The 13666-nt window shown below is 31.9% G+C and overlaps 1 protein-coding gene across 4 annotated transcripts in view; it reads right to left on the bottom strand.

Annotated features, from left to right (window-relative positions):
- Calx (sodium/calcium exchanger 3) overlaps nt 1-13666 on the bottom strand; it is a 68866-nt gene that overhangs the window by 51229 nt on the left and 3971 nt on the right. For all 4 annotated transcript variants that reach the window (XR_014437785.1, XR_014437784.1, XR_014437786.1 and 1 more), the window contains exon 2: nt 12352-12624. Coding sequence is in view for 1 of the 4 variants with exons in the window: in XM_083094143.1 (XP_082950269.1) it covers nt 12352-12624 (273 nt within the window). In the remaining 3 variants the exon portion in view is untranslated. The remainder of the gene's footprint in view (nt 1-12351; nt 12625-13666) is intronic.

Here is a 13666-nt window from a genome sequence, read left to right as displayed (position 1 = left end):
ATGTCGGAAATTTTAAAAACTAAAATTCTTCTTATATCTTCTTCTTAATCCTCAGAAAAATGGTATATAAAGAGATATATTTCACCTGGCGTTTATATAAAACTTCTAAATAAGCGAAAAATTTTAAAAGTTGATTCTTTCTCGAAAATGAAGGAGGGTTTTTCACATAAACATATATTCTTATATTTCTTCCTGAGGATTTACACTCTTCCAAAGAGGGATGAAAATTAGGTTTTTATTTTTTTTGTATTATATATTATATTTTATATTATATATTATATATATTATGTTTCTTTAATATTTTTTTGTTCCATTTTTCAATATTTATTATAATCTTATTTTACTTGGTTTTTATTTTATTCTAAAATTCAATTTCTCGTAATTCGAAATCTATGCTCTTTAGTGGTGTGCATAATAATGCATTTTATTTATTTTTTTTAAATTATTAATTTTAAGAAAGAAATAAAACAAATAAAAAAATTTCTAAAGAAACAAGCTTTCTAAAATATTAATGATCACATTTCGATCCGTTAAAAAGTTCTAATAAAAATCGCATTTATTAATTTCACCTCTTTATAATGGTGCGGGAAGATAAAAAATATTATTAAATATCCTTCTTTAATAGTAGAAAATATTCATCAAATTTCATTTTTTTAACTTGTCCAAAATTTTAGAAAATAAATAAAAGCCTAATTTATCTGGAGGAGTCTAACTCCTTAAGGAGGGATATAGGAATATTTATATGAAAAACTCGTTCTCACACATTTTCGACAAAGAATCATCTCCTAAAATTTTTCACACTTATTTAGAAACACCCTGTATATGCGATATTCGTATTCAGTGCATATTCGCAAAGTTTGCTTGGAGGATCCAAACATACATATTTTTCATACGAAATATTCGGATGAATTCAAAGTACTATTTCAGTTTGGAAATAAAAAACGTTGTAGCTTGTCTATCCATCTTATTCGAAATCGTGAAAAATGAAGGACAGCTTGTGTCTAATCTCGTATTCGTCTCATTTCTCACCGAATCTCGCTGGCATCGAACCGCCCGGTAGTCCGGTGTCGATATATCCGGTTACATTTCCCTCTCCAAAATTCTCAGCAGCAGGAAGATTCGCAGGAAATTGCGTGTCGCTGACTTGGAGTATTCGTGACGATTTCACGGCGTGGAAAATTTCCTCCTCACGAAAAGGAGGAAAGTACAACGGAAACGCAAAGTATGAAGAATACATATTTAATATGTATATAAGCACAGGATGTGGCGTAACAAATGCGGGATCAATTTTAAGAATGAATTCTTAAAGTAAGAATTTTTCAGACAAATTTTTCCTGAGAGTCGATGCGCGATAAATTCATATATAATTAAAAAAATGGAAATTTATATATATTATATATACAGGGTGTCCCAAACTTAACGAATCAGCCGTTAATGATAGATTCCTGAGATCATTTGGAAACGAAAATCTTAATACCAAAATGTTGAGGAAGATGTAGTTTCGGCGCTACAAAAGATTAAAGATTACCAATCGCGTTACGTTCTCCTGTGCTCAGGGACATAGCGCATCAAGAGGCCCGCGCACAGCGGGATAATATCGATATCGATAGAGGGATCAATATAAAATAAAAAATAAGATTCTGCAGTGATTGTGTCTTCGATGCGACAGTAGTCAGTAGTTTGAACATTTTTATGAAGTCTTCCTCAACATTTTGGTATTAGAATTTTCGTCTTTCGTGATTCGATAAGTCTGGGGCACCCTGTATAAAGATAAAAATATGTATATTTAAAGTGAAAATTGTTGAAATTTTATTTTATCAAATAATATTACCTTACATTAATATTACACTTGTTAATTAAATAATGTTGCTTTCTATTTAAAGTTTGTTTTTTAGCGAATGTTATAAAAATTTCCCCAGATTGTGCGCAATTAATTTTGTCGAAATTTCCAAATTTCACGATCGCAAGAATAATCGCGCGATTTTATCGTAAATGTATCGCATAAGTCAAGTGCCTTTCTCGCACAAACTGCAGCGAAAGCTGCATTTAACTGCATTAAAGCCGTCTCTCGCGGCACCGCACACACCGCATAATGTCCCCGTTACATCACGTCCATCGATAAAGTATAGGCCACGTGTAAAATCGCGATGTAAATCGTCTCGTCGATGTTACACATATGTTAAAACATGTGCCCGTTGCGTGAAACGTACAATGTATAAATCGCACGGATAAACAAACATATTCCGTGATTTACGGAGAGATCGCGGAGAAACTATATTTGAGGAGCTTGGTTTAGATTTCGATCACGCTGGATCGATTATCGCGAAGACAGATTTATCGGATCATCCACCGCAAATTTTCGCGAATATGAATATCACGAATTTCCACTATTATTTTGCAAACTTTTTTTTTCAAATTTCAATTTCATTTGTTTTTTTTTAAATATTTTTAAAAATATTTATTTTATTACATTTTATTGCAATATTGTTTTTTATTGCAATTTTCTATTACGGAATTTTTTTACAACAATAAAAACGAGTTTCGATCTTTAATAAACATTGTATTTTTATAGGTTGTCGGATTTTTGGATCCGAAACTTTGGGAGCTTGTTTTCATACTAATCAAACTCATCATATTTTGTTTACGACGTCGAGATCCATTGACTGTAAATTTTGCCGAGGTATTTTCAAAGAATTAATATCCTTAAATCGATGAAAAATCAACGAGCAATTTTTGCTTTTCTCGCAAATTGCTCGGACGATAAAATTTCTAGGCTCTCGTTCCTCGGAAATGTAGGTCGAAAATACACGGGGGACGAGTAGAAAAATTCATCGATCACATACTTTGAGCATCACGAATTATTCCAGGACGTTTGATATAGCGGCGCTATGTTTGCCCGAATGTTGCGTATTGCCTTGGCAATCAAAGCGATCCTTCGAAAGGGGCGCATACACGTTTGTATTTATCCATGTTCTGCACATAATGGCTTGGCAAATATTCGTTCCCATCTCGCCTCTCCATCCATTCATTCTCGTCTCGTCTTGTTTCGCCCTCCATAGTCTGTAATTCGGCCTGTAACCCTTTTGATGTGACGCGTGGTGTGAAATATGACCAGAAATGCGGGAGAATCCAATTATTTTACACGATCGCACAGGAAGAAGTATAATATCTCTCTTTTCCCCAAGATTTATATTTAAAATATATATTCAGAAATTTTTTTACACGTAAAATATATTTGTTTTATATTGATTCTGGTTTCTCTCTTTGTTCCGGAAGCTTAAAATACAGAAATGATCGGAGCCTTAATTTTATTAAACATTTAGAAAATAAAAGCTCTTAATATATTTGTCTCTACAAATATAAATACATTTTTCCTTCTCATAAATACACAGATCTGAAATTTTTGAAATCTTTAAAAATTCATCCGTCCAATGAGAATAATTTTAAAGCAGAAAGGGTATCTTTTCCATCTCTTTTTTCTAATATTGGGTAAATTTCGTGTTCTACGCAGGAGGAAACGTGCGTCGGACGTGCATGTTTTGGCGAGAGGATAATTTGTCTCGTTTCATTGATGGAACGATGAGGTGGAACATGCGGTAACGCGATATGTCGCAACGCGAAGCGACACACGAGTCCATAAATGGGGCAACGAGGGGGTGGGAAGCTCCTGGAATGCGCTACGTTTACATCCTTGCACCCTCCGACGTCAGATTGCACCACCGACGCACAAGCTTGCTTGCTTAACAATTGAAATTAAGAAAAAGAAATCATTGCACTTTTTTAAAAATGCGAAAATGTTATATATTTTACGTATTTTTTTAAGAGAAAAATTGAAATAACACTTTACGCACTTGTCTTATTTTAATTTTATATCCTCTACTTAAAAATAAATATTTGAAAAGGATATAAAAATGTATAATACATTAATATTAATGATATATTAATATTAATATTATATATATGTTATATAATATTAATATTAATATTATATATATTTTATATAATTAAAAATATATATATTAATATATTTAAAAAAATAATATGTATATATTTTATATATTTTCTTAAAGATTCTTTTTCTAGTGCTTTTATTTAAATACAGAATGCAAGATTGAAACGAAACATTTATTATGCAGTGTTGATTCTGGAATAATCTTTGAAGATTTGGGGAGAAGGAAATAATAACAAGACTCATCTTCGTATTGTTTCCTGACGAGTTTACAATTACATTCTTGGAGAGGAATTCTAGCGCAAGATCCGGATTAATTTCAATTTAACTATTCGGATAAAATTCGAGAGAAAGACACAATGTATATATTATCATTATTATACGTATAGTGCCTCACATTATATAAAGAAATGGAGGAATTCTTCTCCTACTGCAGTTCTCCGCGATTCTATTATATATTAAAATCAGCAATTCTACTCAGATTGCTGTACGAACAACAAACTTATTTGCAGTCCTTCCACAACGAAATCGCCCTCTTTTCTCGGAGCTTTAAGTTTACTTCAAAAGCACCGAGATATAATAAGCATAATCTCTCTCTCTCTCCTAACCCTCTTTTTTCTTTCCGCCATAATTGCGACATAGCGGTATCAAGTTCTCTGTAAACATGTCTAGAATAAAAAAATCTTTATATATATACAATTCCAGAATTTGTATTCAAATATTAAAATTATTATAAATAACAGATCAAATTTATTTGAATTCCATCGTAGAAATTATTCAAGATAAATTGAAAAAAATTTATAAATAATAGAGATTTTTCGGTTATTTCTAGAATCCATACATCTCGAAAAGCAATTTGCTAAGAATGTTAAAATTGGACAAGGTTAGTTGTCGGGATAATTTTTTTCAGGAAATGAAACAAGACGAGCAGAAGTGATGGCGAACTTAACAAAACAGCGGCTAATGGAACGGGGAAGCTAAAATCACATTCGAGAGCTTCTCGGAAACGTCAAAATTCACCACGTGGCTTTCGATAATGGACGCCTTTCTGCTCCACGTGGCGCATTAAACGAACGCATTATTATTTTAATATATAACGTAAAACAATTTAAATACTTTATTTAAGTACACATATATTATGTGTATTTTTTAATTAATTTATTACCTAAAAATCTCGTTTTTAGCAACTCCTATTATTCTCATATGTTTCACGCATTGTCCAAAGTTTTTCCGAACAATGCACGAATTTTATTGCAAAATCAGGACTTGGGAATTTTATTTTATTTATGGGAAATCGGTGTAACTTTAAGTCTACTATTGTACATAGTTCTCTTTTTAACCACCCTATTTCCTCCCTTTATTGTACGAATTTATTGAAACTCCCAACGAAATCAGCAAATTTTACCACACGTGCTTGCGACGATAATTTTATAGCGATAACTTCCTCGCGAATGGGAAACAAGGGTTGTAGGAAAAACGTGTCTAACGGGGTCGTAAAGGTAAGATCGCACGTCTCTCGCGCGAACGCGATGTCCATTATCGTTTCCCGGTAACCTCGATACAGGGTACTTTTCATTTCGCGCACGTATCGAGTTAAGCGCGCAGGTATAAAGCACGGGTATAAAGCACCGGTCAGGTACAGGTGTTTTTCCTATTAACCCTCGAAACACACTAAGCTACTTTTCTTCGCGTGAAAGATATCTCTCTCTCTTTCGCGCAAGCTATTCCGAGCCGCTCTAAATAAATCAAAATTAATTTTATGCTTTCTTCCAAGAAAGGCACGTCAAGTCGATACTCGCATCGAATATTGTCCTTTTTTCCTTTTTTTTGTGATTTATATTTTGTCAACATCTATCATCGTCATGTATTTTGACAGCTCGAAGAGAGCTCGCAGTTAATGTGAGCTTATTCATTTATAAAGCGAGTTTAATATACTGCTCTTGAGGAGCAAAAACACTCTCGTGTATCCTTCTCAAGTTTATAATAATATTGTCAGTGCGGAGATTGTGTATTTTAATAACTCAAATGTTTAGGAGCTCAGCAATAAATAACCATACGTAATTACTACGTTTATTCGTTAGTCATACTTTTATGCAAGAGAGATATTTATTTCTTTTTGTAATTTTACGGTTTATTAGACGATATATATATGGTGTGAAAGAATAAATGGCGCGTGCACGCTTTGTAATACGCTGGGAAATGAAAAAAATATAATAATGAATGCGCAAAAAACAGCATTCGTTGAAAAAAATTATGCGGCAGAATTGGACACCCCGTATAACGTAACCATCTAACGTCGCTTCATTAGAAACCCTCGAGAGTTCAGCCCTTTAGAAAAAGTTCCACCCTCGACGAGCACTTTTATATTTAGCGGTTTAATTTTACTTGAACCTTCTAAATCGATAAACTTAATTTCTCTCTCTCTTTCTCTCTCTTTTTTTTCTCTCGCGTAAACCTCTTCTTCGGCAAATTCAAATCGATATATCGATAATTTATTGTAATCTTTTTCTCAGATTGGTCCGAGAATCTGCGTCATCTTCGAAGTTGAAATCTTCATGATGACGTGAATTAAAAATTTAGACGGGAATATGTTGTTAAAAAATGCATCATATTCTTTTATAATATAATTTATATAATAATTACATGTCTCAGTGAATGAATATATTCAATTTCTGAATCTTATAAATGACTTTTCTCTTGCAATCTTTCATTCAAGCAGTCGGTATTTTTTTCCCAGGCATTTGCAAAGTTTCGAGAGATTAATCAAGTCCGATTTTGAATATTACTATTAATAAAACTATAATAAGTTATAATATGCAGCATGATTTGCATAGAAATAAAGCTTTGATTATATTTTCGTTTGCATAAATCAGCGCTATCAATTAAAAGTTCTTAATATCTGGAATATCTCGCTGACATTGACGAGATTTCTCCAGGATTCGGTTAAGGATTCTTAAAGTTCAATTTGTTTAAAAATTAAATTATTGTTTTAAAATCATCTTGCATGAAGAGCGAACAAGTACATATACCACGATATTTGCCAATGGCAGAGTATTCCTATCTCGTTTGTGGGGCACTTGAAAAAGTAACTTAGCATCTCGCAAACTCTGAACATTCTTTAACTAGATCGCGCCCAGAGAATGGAAAGTTTAAGGAAGATTTATTCAGAAATCACACAGTAGAGAAAAGAAGAAGTCCAGTAAAAAATCTAACAATGAAGCTAGTACAATGTAAAGTGTCATTTTCAAGAAAAATTATTTGTCAGATCGAAAAGATCGTAAATAAAATCGAAATAATATCAATTTTAATTATATAATATAAATATAATAAATATAATAAATAAATATAATAACAATAAACAATAAATATAATAAATAAATATAATAAACAACGCTGATGATATTTTTTAATTCTTTTTATTCACGAAAGAAAGAGAAAACGATGGCCGTGCTATCTTCTTGAAATATACGTTTCACCTGAAAAATATATTTTCTAAAATTGATGCTCTTTGGGGAAAATCGGTACGTGTCGCGCTTTACATGCTTCAGTCAACTCTTGAAACTTTGCAAATGCGATTTTCCCAAAACTTTATTTTCTGACCTGAATCGTAAGAGTGTTCGATTTAACGTTAAATACTTTTCAGAAATGCTCGTCAAACGTTTCCGACGCGACGTTGTTCAATCAAGCAATGGAGGATCGCGAACAATAGCGTGAAATTGGAGGGTTGGACGTATCGGAAGCGAGCGTCACTATGCAATTGTTGGGGTCCGAGATTAAGAGCAAGGATGTTTTACAAAAGTAGAAAGATCTTTCCGCTCGTGACACACACCATTTACTTCCATAGAAATTTCAATAAATTTAATCAAAGAATTATACATGTGTCAAGCTCTCTGTTAAAGGGTTATGCCTAGTCAGCAGACCGAAAAAAGTATGTTTGGGAATTTTTTTTAGTGTAATAATTTTTTTTTACAAATCAATTTTTATTCAAAAGTACAAATATTAAGGATGTTATTATATTTTTTAAAAATAAAATATTAAAAAATGTAAAAGTTATAACTATTCTCCCGGATATTGTTTTTTAAAAAGCGCTGCGCGGTGAGCAGTGCTATTCGAAGCTGATTCATCTGATATCAAAAATTCGATAAACTGTAGTTAATGTATGAAATTGTCTAGTAGATGAAGGAAGGATTAATCGAAAAATTGTTTTGGGACAAAATGGCAGCCATTTGACACTAAGATATTTTTTTTCGACTTAAAAATTGCTCATTTCTTATTAAATAAAAAACAAGTATTCATTAAAAAACAAAATCCTTCGTTCATCTACTAGGTTTTTATATGTAGAAGAAACCTGTAAAGTTTCAAGCAAATCGGTGTAACGATTTTCGAAATATCTCGCTCGCCGATTTTGAAAAAATGATTTCGAGAAAAACGCGTTTAAGATTTGTGTCAAGTTTACGTTTAAATAAAATGCAGATTTTTTAATTTACACAGAATCATCTATTCCGGGCCCATATAATTTTAGTTTATTTAAATCTTCATATTTTGGCTTGATAATCCTCAAAATATCAGAGCTGAAGCTTTATAGTCATGTTTAAATGATGTTATAGATTCTGGCGCTTCATGAAACATACACTTACAACTCCGTCAGTTTGCATCCGATTAATTGGAAACCTTTAGGAAATATTTTCAATATGATATATTTCAAGAAAATGTAAAAACATAAAAAAATTGGTTTTTTTACTTTTATGACTAGACATAATCCCTTAAATTCTTTTCTTATTTAAATTAATTCGATAGAAACGATAATACAAATTAGGTTGAAAAATAGGATTTATGCCATAAGTTAACGCGCGATTTAATAATTTTAAGATTGGAACGCACGGGAGCGTGCTTTGCGTGACAATCTCAATAAAACTTTCCCCCAGAAATTATTCGATGACGGTTGCTTCGTTTCCAAGCAGCGAAACACCCTCTCCCTAGTTCTTATCTACTTCAGAAAATCCCCATTTTTATCCGAGGGACGGCGACAATCTGACGATGGTTATCGGGGTGACTGGGTAACATTACGTCTCTCGTTCGGCACGCCACATTTTCCTTTATCAAGATCCTCGACAGAGGCCCTCGAAAGGGACATGCGATGAATTACGATTACTCGAGAGAACGAAAAGTGCTTTGTCGCGTCTCACGATACCTTCTCATTTAAGATGAAGTAGCAATATATTCAAATATTGCATACATCTTCATATTTGAAAAAGGAAACTTATGAAGCTTTTATGTTTGCGTTACATATTTTGTTGTTTAAATAAAATGATATATAAGAAACTAGAATAAAGATATATGATAAATATTTCTCAAATAAAGGATATCTAAAAAACCGTAACACGTTCCCTTACTAAGATCCAGCAGGTGTAAAAGTATCGATATATCGCGAATAAATCTTAAGATTATGAATCTAAATTTAATTAAATAAAATTTTACGAAAAAATAAAATTAAAATTAAAATTAAAATTAAATAAAATTAAAATTTTACGATAATTTCATAATAATTTCGGTTCAAACTGAGCTGTCCGTCATATCAATTAATTATTAAATGACTTGTATTGTTAAATAGCAAGTTGACTTGATTCATCGAAATTTTTCTGCACTTTATTTAATGCATGCAAAACTTTCTTTTGAAATAATTGTAAAAATTGCTGTATTTGTAAATTATTCATGCTGTATAAATTATAATGTATCATTACGTGGTGTATTTATAATATTGATGAAATATTTCTCGTACATACGATCTAATATTATTATCAAGTCACGTCATTTTGCGAAATAAAGTTTTATAAATGTAAATGGATGAAAAGCCAGCCCTCTAATTGTCTCCTACCAGTCGCTAATTACTGATAAGGCTACTGATAGGAATGCATTGTGCATGTTGCAGCATCGCGCAGTATCCCCTGTCGCATAGTTAATTGCAATAGACGAGCCATCCGTATTCGATCGAGCGTTATTATGGGAAATTTCGATAGGCGTGGCTATTTGTGGTATCGTTCAAAGTAGAATTAACCGGGAATTTCATTGAAATTATCAATCATACATGAATTAAATAATACGTCAATTAATATATGTAAATTTCTATCAATTAATACGCATACAAATTTTTAATGTACATAATAACGCGACAGAATTTAGTTTAATGCGATAAGGGAATTTAATAAAGTTTTTATGAAATAAATCGGATCCTTAACGGATCCTTTTTCTATCTCGATTTTTCAAATGTCATCAAGTCATAATTTCGAGGGTAGTTTTACATTGTTATCTTAGAGAGGGTGGGTAACGTCCACCGATCTAATTATCCGGCGCGAGTGTCTAATTACCGATCGTGTCGCGATAACGATCGATCTTATATAGCGCTTAACCATTGCGGTTGTAACACGTTCGTAACAAGCTCCTTTGGTAACCGATATAATCTTGCAACATTATCCGATAACGCTATTTTAAATTAATAATAACGACAAGAAAGATTGCAGATTATGCGTGGACTTTTAAAAGATTCTGAAGGGATTGTCATGAATATTTCTGAAATATTTCCTCTGAATTTAAACAGCTCGATTAATTTTTATTCCAAGAGATAAACACTAGCAAAATACTTGATTTCTCATTTTTTATCATTCCATTAATCGGCATACTTTTTACTATATCTTTGCTATTTTGCTGTGATTTATGGCCTGCGATGCACTAAAATAGCAACTTAATCTCCTTTATAGTCTTGAAAATTTTGTTTCAATAGTTAAAGAAGAAAGTTTCTTCTCTACTGACCGACTATGTATGAAGTATACCTTTTAATATATAGGTTGTTAGGCTTTGCAATCTTCCATAATGCGCATTAATCTAAAATCGATGTAGAGAACAACTTGTTCTTTAATCGACAGGTTTGATGCATTGTTAGCTAATGTACATTCGCAAATAGATGGCAGTTTCGAAGATATACTCTTAAATATATCTGCGAATTCATTCACGATAATAAATAATTATTATAATAAATAATTATTATTAATAAATAATTATTATAATAAATAATTATTAATAATTCTCCACGATCCACGATAATAAATAATTTGATTACTAATAATTAGAGTGAATGATGGAAAAGATAGAAAAATTTTAAATGATTATCGTCTAATGCAAAAAAATAAATAATCACATTTAAATAAATGCAATTAAACTATTTGAATCGAAAAATCTCTCGAATAAAATATAAATGAGTTATATGATTAAAATATCCACGCAAATAATTATGATGCAGTTTAATTAATCATCAATGACTGGATTTACATGTGCTTGGTGTGTGTTTGAGATTAAAATGAAAATCACCAAGTTTGCATTTAGCGAGATACGCGATCGATTAAAATCAATTGATATGTATCCGACACGCTTCTCTTGTATATTTTCTCCTCGTCGTGTCTGATGTTACATATACAATATATACGCCTATATTGATGCACCTATATATCTCCCTTCTAGCAATGAATTTCTTATCGACCTCTCTTTACGACCTTACCACGCTCATTTGACGCGATCTTACGAGCTACTGGGTAGCTTCTGTGTGTATCGAGAAGCTGTAAATTATGAAAATCACATCAACCGCCTTCTCTTTATTTTTATTCGTAACACGATTAACTGTGAAATAACGCTGTTCTCTTATAAATAATTTTCTTAAACAAGAGTCGCGCGGGATATTTTCTCTCGTTTCCATTTTAATTTAACTATCGATTCGGTTTTGTATCGATTCGTCAATATCGAGACATCAACTAGAGAATTGGCATAAATATGAAGTGTACGATTCATATTACACATGTTATGTAAGAGAAAATATATCTTACTATAATTTATGTATTTTTTATATTAATTTATATAATTTATATAAATTTATATTAATTTATATAATTTATATTAATTTATAAAATTTATATTAATTTATAAAATTTATATATTTTTGTTTTTTTCTTCCTCGACAAGATATCGTATTGATTAATTATAATAATGTTTGAGAAGAGAAGGAAAAAGAGATTGCTTGTATAAATGCATTAAAATCCTTTTTCCCTTTTCCTTGAAAAATAGAATTCTATCGCGTCTGCGATGCTTTTCAAACGTCTCTTGCTTCCCTTTAAACACGTCGAAGTTTGTTTTTTCTGAGCGACATTGACCATTAAAGAAAGGAGCTCGCCGTTAAAGCTCGTCATTGCATAGGTCGATGACTCCAAGGCCGAAATGGAGGATAAAACGTAAGAGGGAAAGAAAGGGTAGATACGATATTTCGAGTAATTAACTCTCTCTATCTTTCTCTTCTTAACGCTATCGATTTCGCTCGACTAATCTCATAATTCATCAGGGATTATCGTTATGTCACTCACTCCGTCTGATTATCCTCGAAGGTCAGGCTGCCCTCGGTGTGCACGTATTGTTTGCCAGGCTTCGCGGTGCCTTCCACGGTGCGATAGGGGATGATGACGCGACCCCGGGCTCCGCTGTAACGTACCACCCGCAGAGGATGCTGGCCCACGCTCTCCACCAGCTCCACGTCCCTCTCGGGGAAGCCGAAGATGCCGCTGTGATCGTCGTCCAGGATCATCACCGTCGCCAGGCTCGGCGAGACCAGCATTGCTGGCTGAGTTACGTTGCTGAGTCTAGAAAATCGTAAGGTAACGATATTAATTTTTATACTTTGTTAATAGTTAATACAAGTTTTTATATAAATTCTTAATAGAGCGGATAATAATGAAAATTTCCGAATATTGATACAGAATTGGGGTGCTTTAAATTGTCGTATTTGTATTTTTTTTTTTTTTAAAGAAGTGCAATTATGCAAGTGTAAGAAGAATTATTTATAGGTCACTAGTAAAACTTGAAACATTATAATAATTAACTCTGATATATTTTTATATATTTTTTGCAACAAGTAATATATAAGTGACATTCATGAAGACCCTCTCGTTCTTCGAATTGGCAAGCTTCTAATGACACGCTCTGTAATTTGAATGTCATCAGATCTCTTTTATTTCGCCATCTAAAAATGTCATTCTGCGCAGAATACTTTAATCAAGTTCGTGGGTAAGCCAGTCTATAATTTCGACGCTGAATATTCGTCATTTACAAGAGATTTCTTGGACGTTATTTTTATCAGTTGACCTTCTTTGATATTTCTCAACAAGCAGATTTCTTACGTTGTTTATTTTTACTTTTATTTCATTTTTTCCATCTTGTATCTGAAAATTTCGACAAGTCTTGACACTCAATTCAATTTCTCGCTGATAAAATATTTTATCATGATAATTTATTTTATTTTAGGAATTTATATATATAAATTATTTAATAATATTGTATATGTGAATATATATTAAAAAATTATATTAATTTTAAATTACTATTCATTAAATAATTTCATCATTAAATAATTATTTCTGCGCATTATTTTCCTTTTGTTTCTCTCTATTATCTCTCTATTATCTTTACGCATTTTTTATTTTTTGATTTTTGCCTCCATTAAATGGGAAATAAAACATTTCCGTAAATTTTTTATACAACAGAGTTGAATGATATGTTTTGACGTTAAAATAATTGGCGCACGTGCCAGATAAAAAAATCATAAATTAATTATAGTAACAATCTATAGATTCAGAATCATGTGTGTATGTACATAACGTATATAAGGATTATTAAGTAACAATA

Source organism: Camponotus vicinus, unplaced genomic scaffold (genome assembly GCF_025532165.1).
Source record: "Camponotus vicinus isolate PSW18456_S1 unplaced genomic scaffold, iyCamVici1.0 SCAF_3, whole genome shotgun sequence".
Classification (NCBI taxonomy): Eukaryota; Metazoa; Arthropoda; class Insecta; order Hymenoptera; family Formicidae; genus Camponotus; species Camponotus vicinus.
Note: the sequence above shows the minus strand (reverse complement) of the source record. Positions and strands in the feature narration are given on the sequence as shown.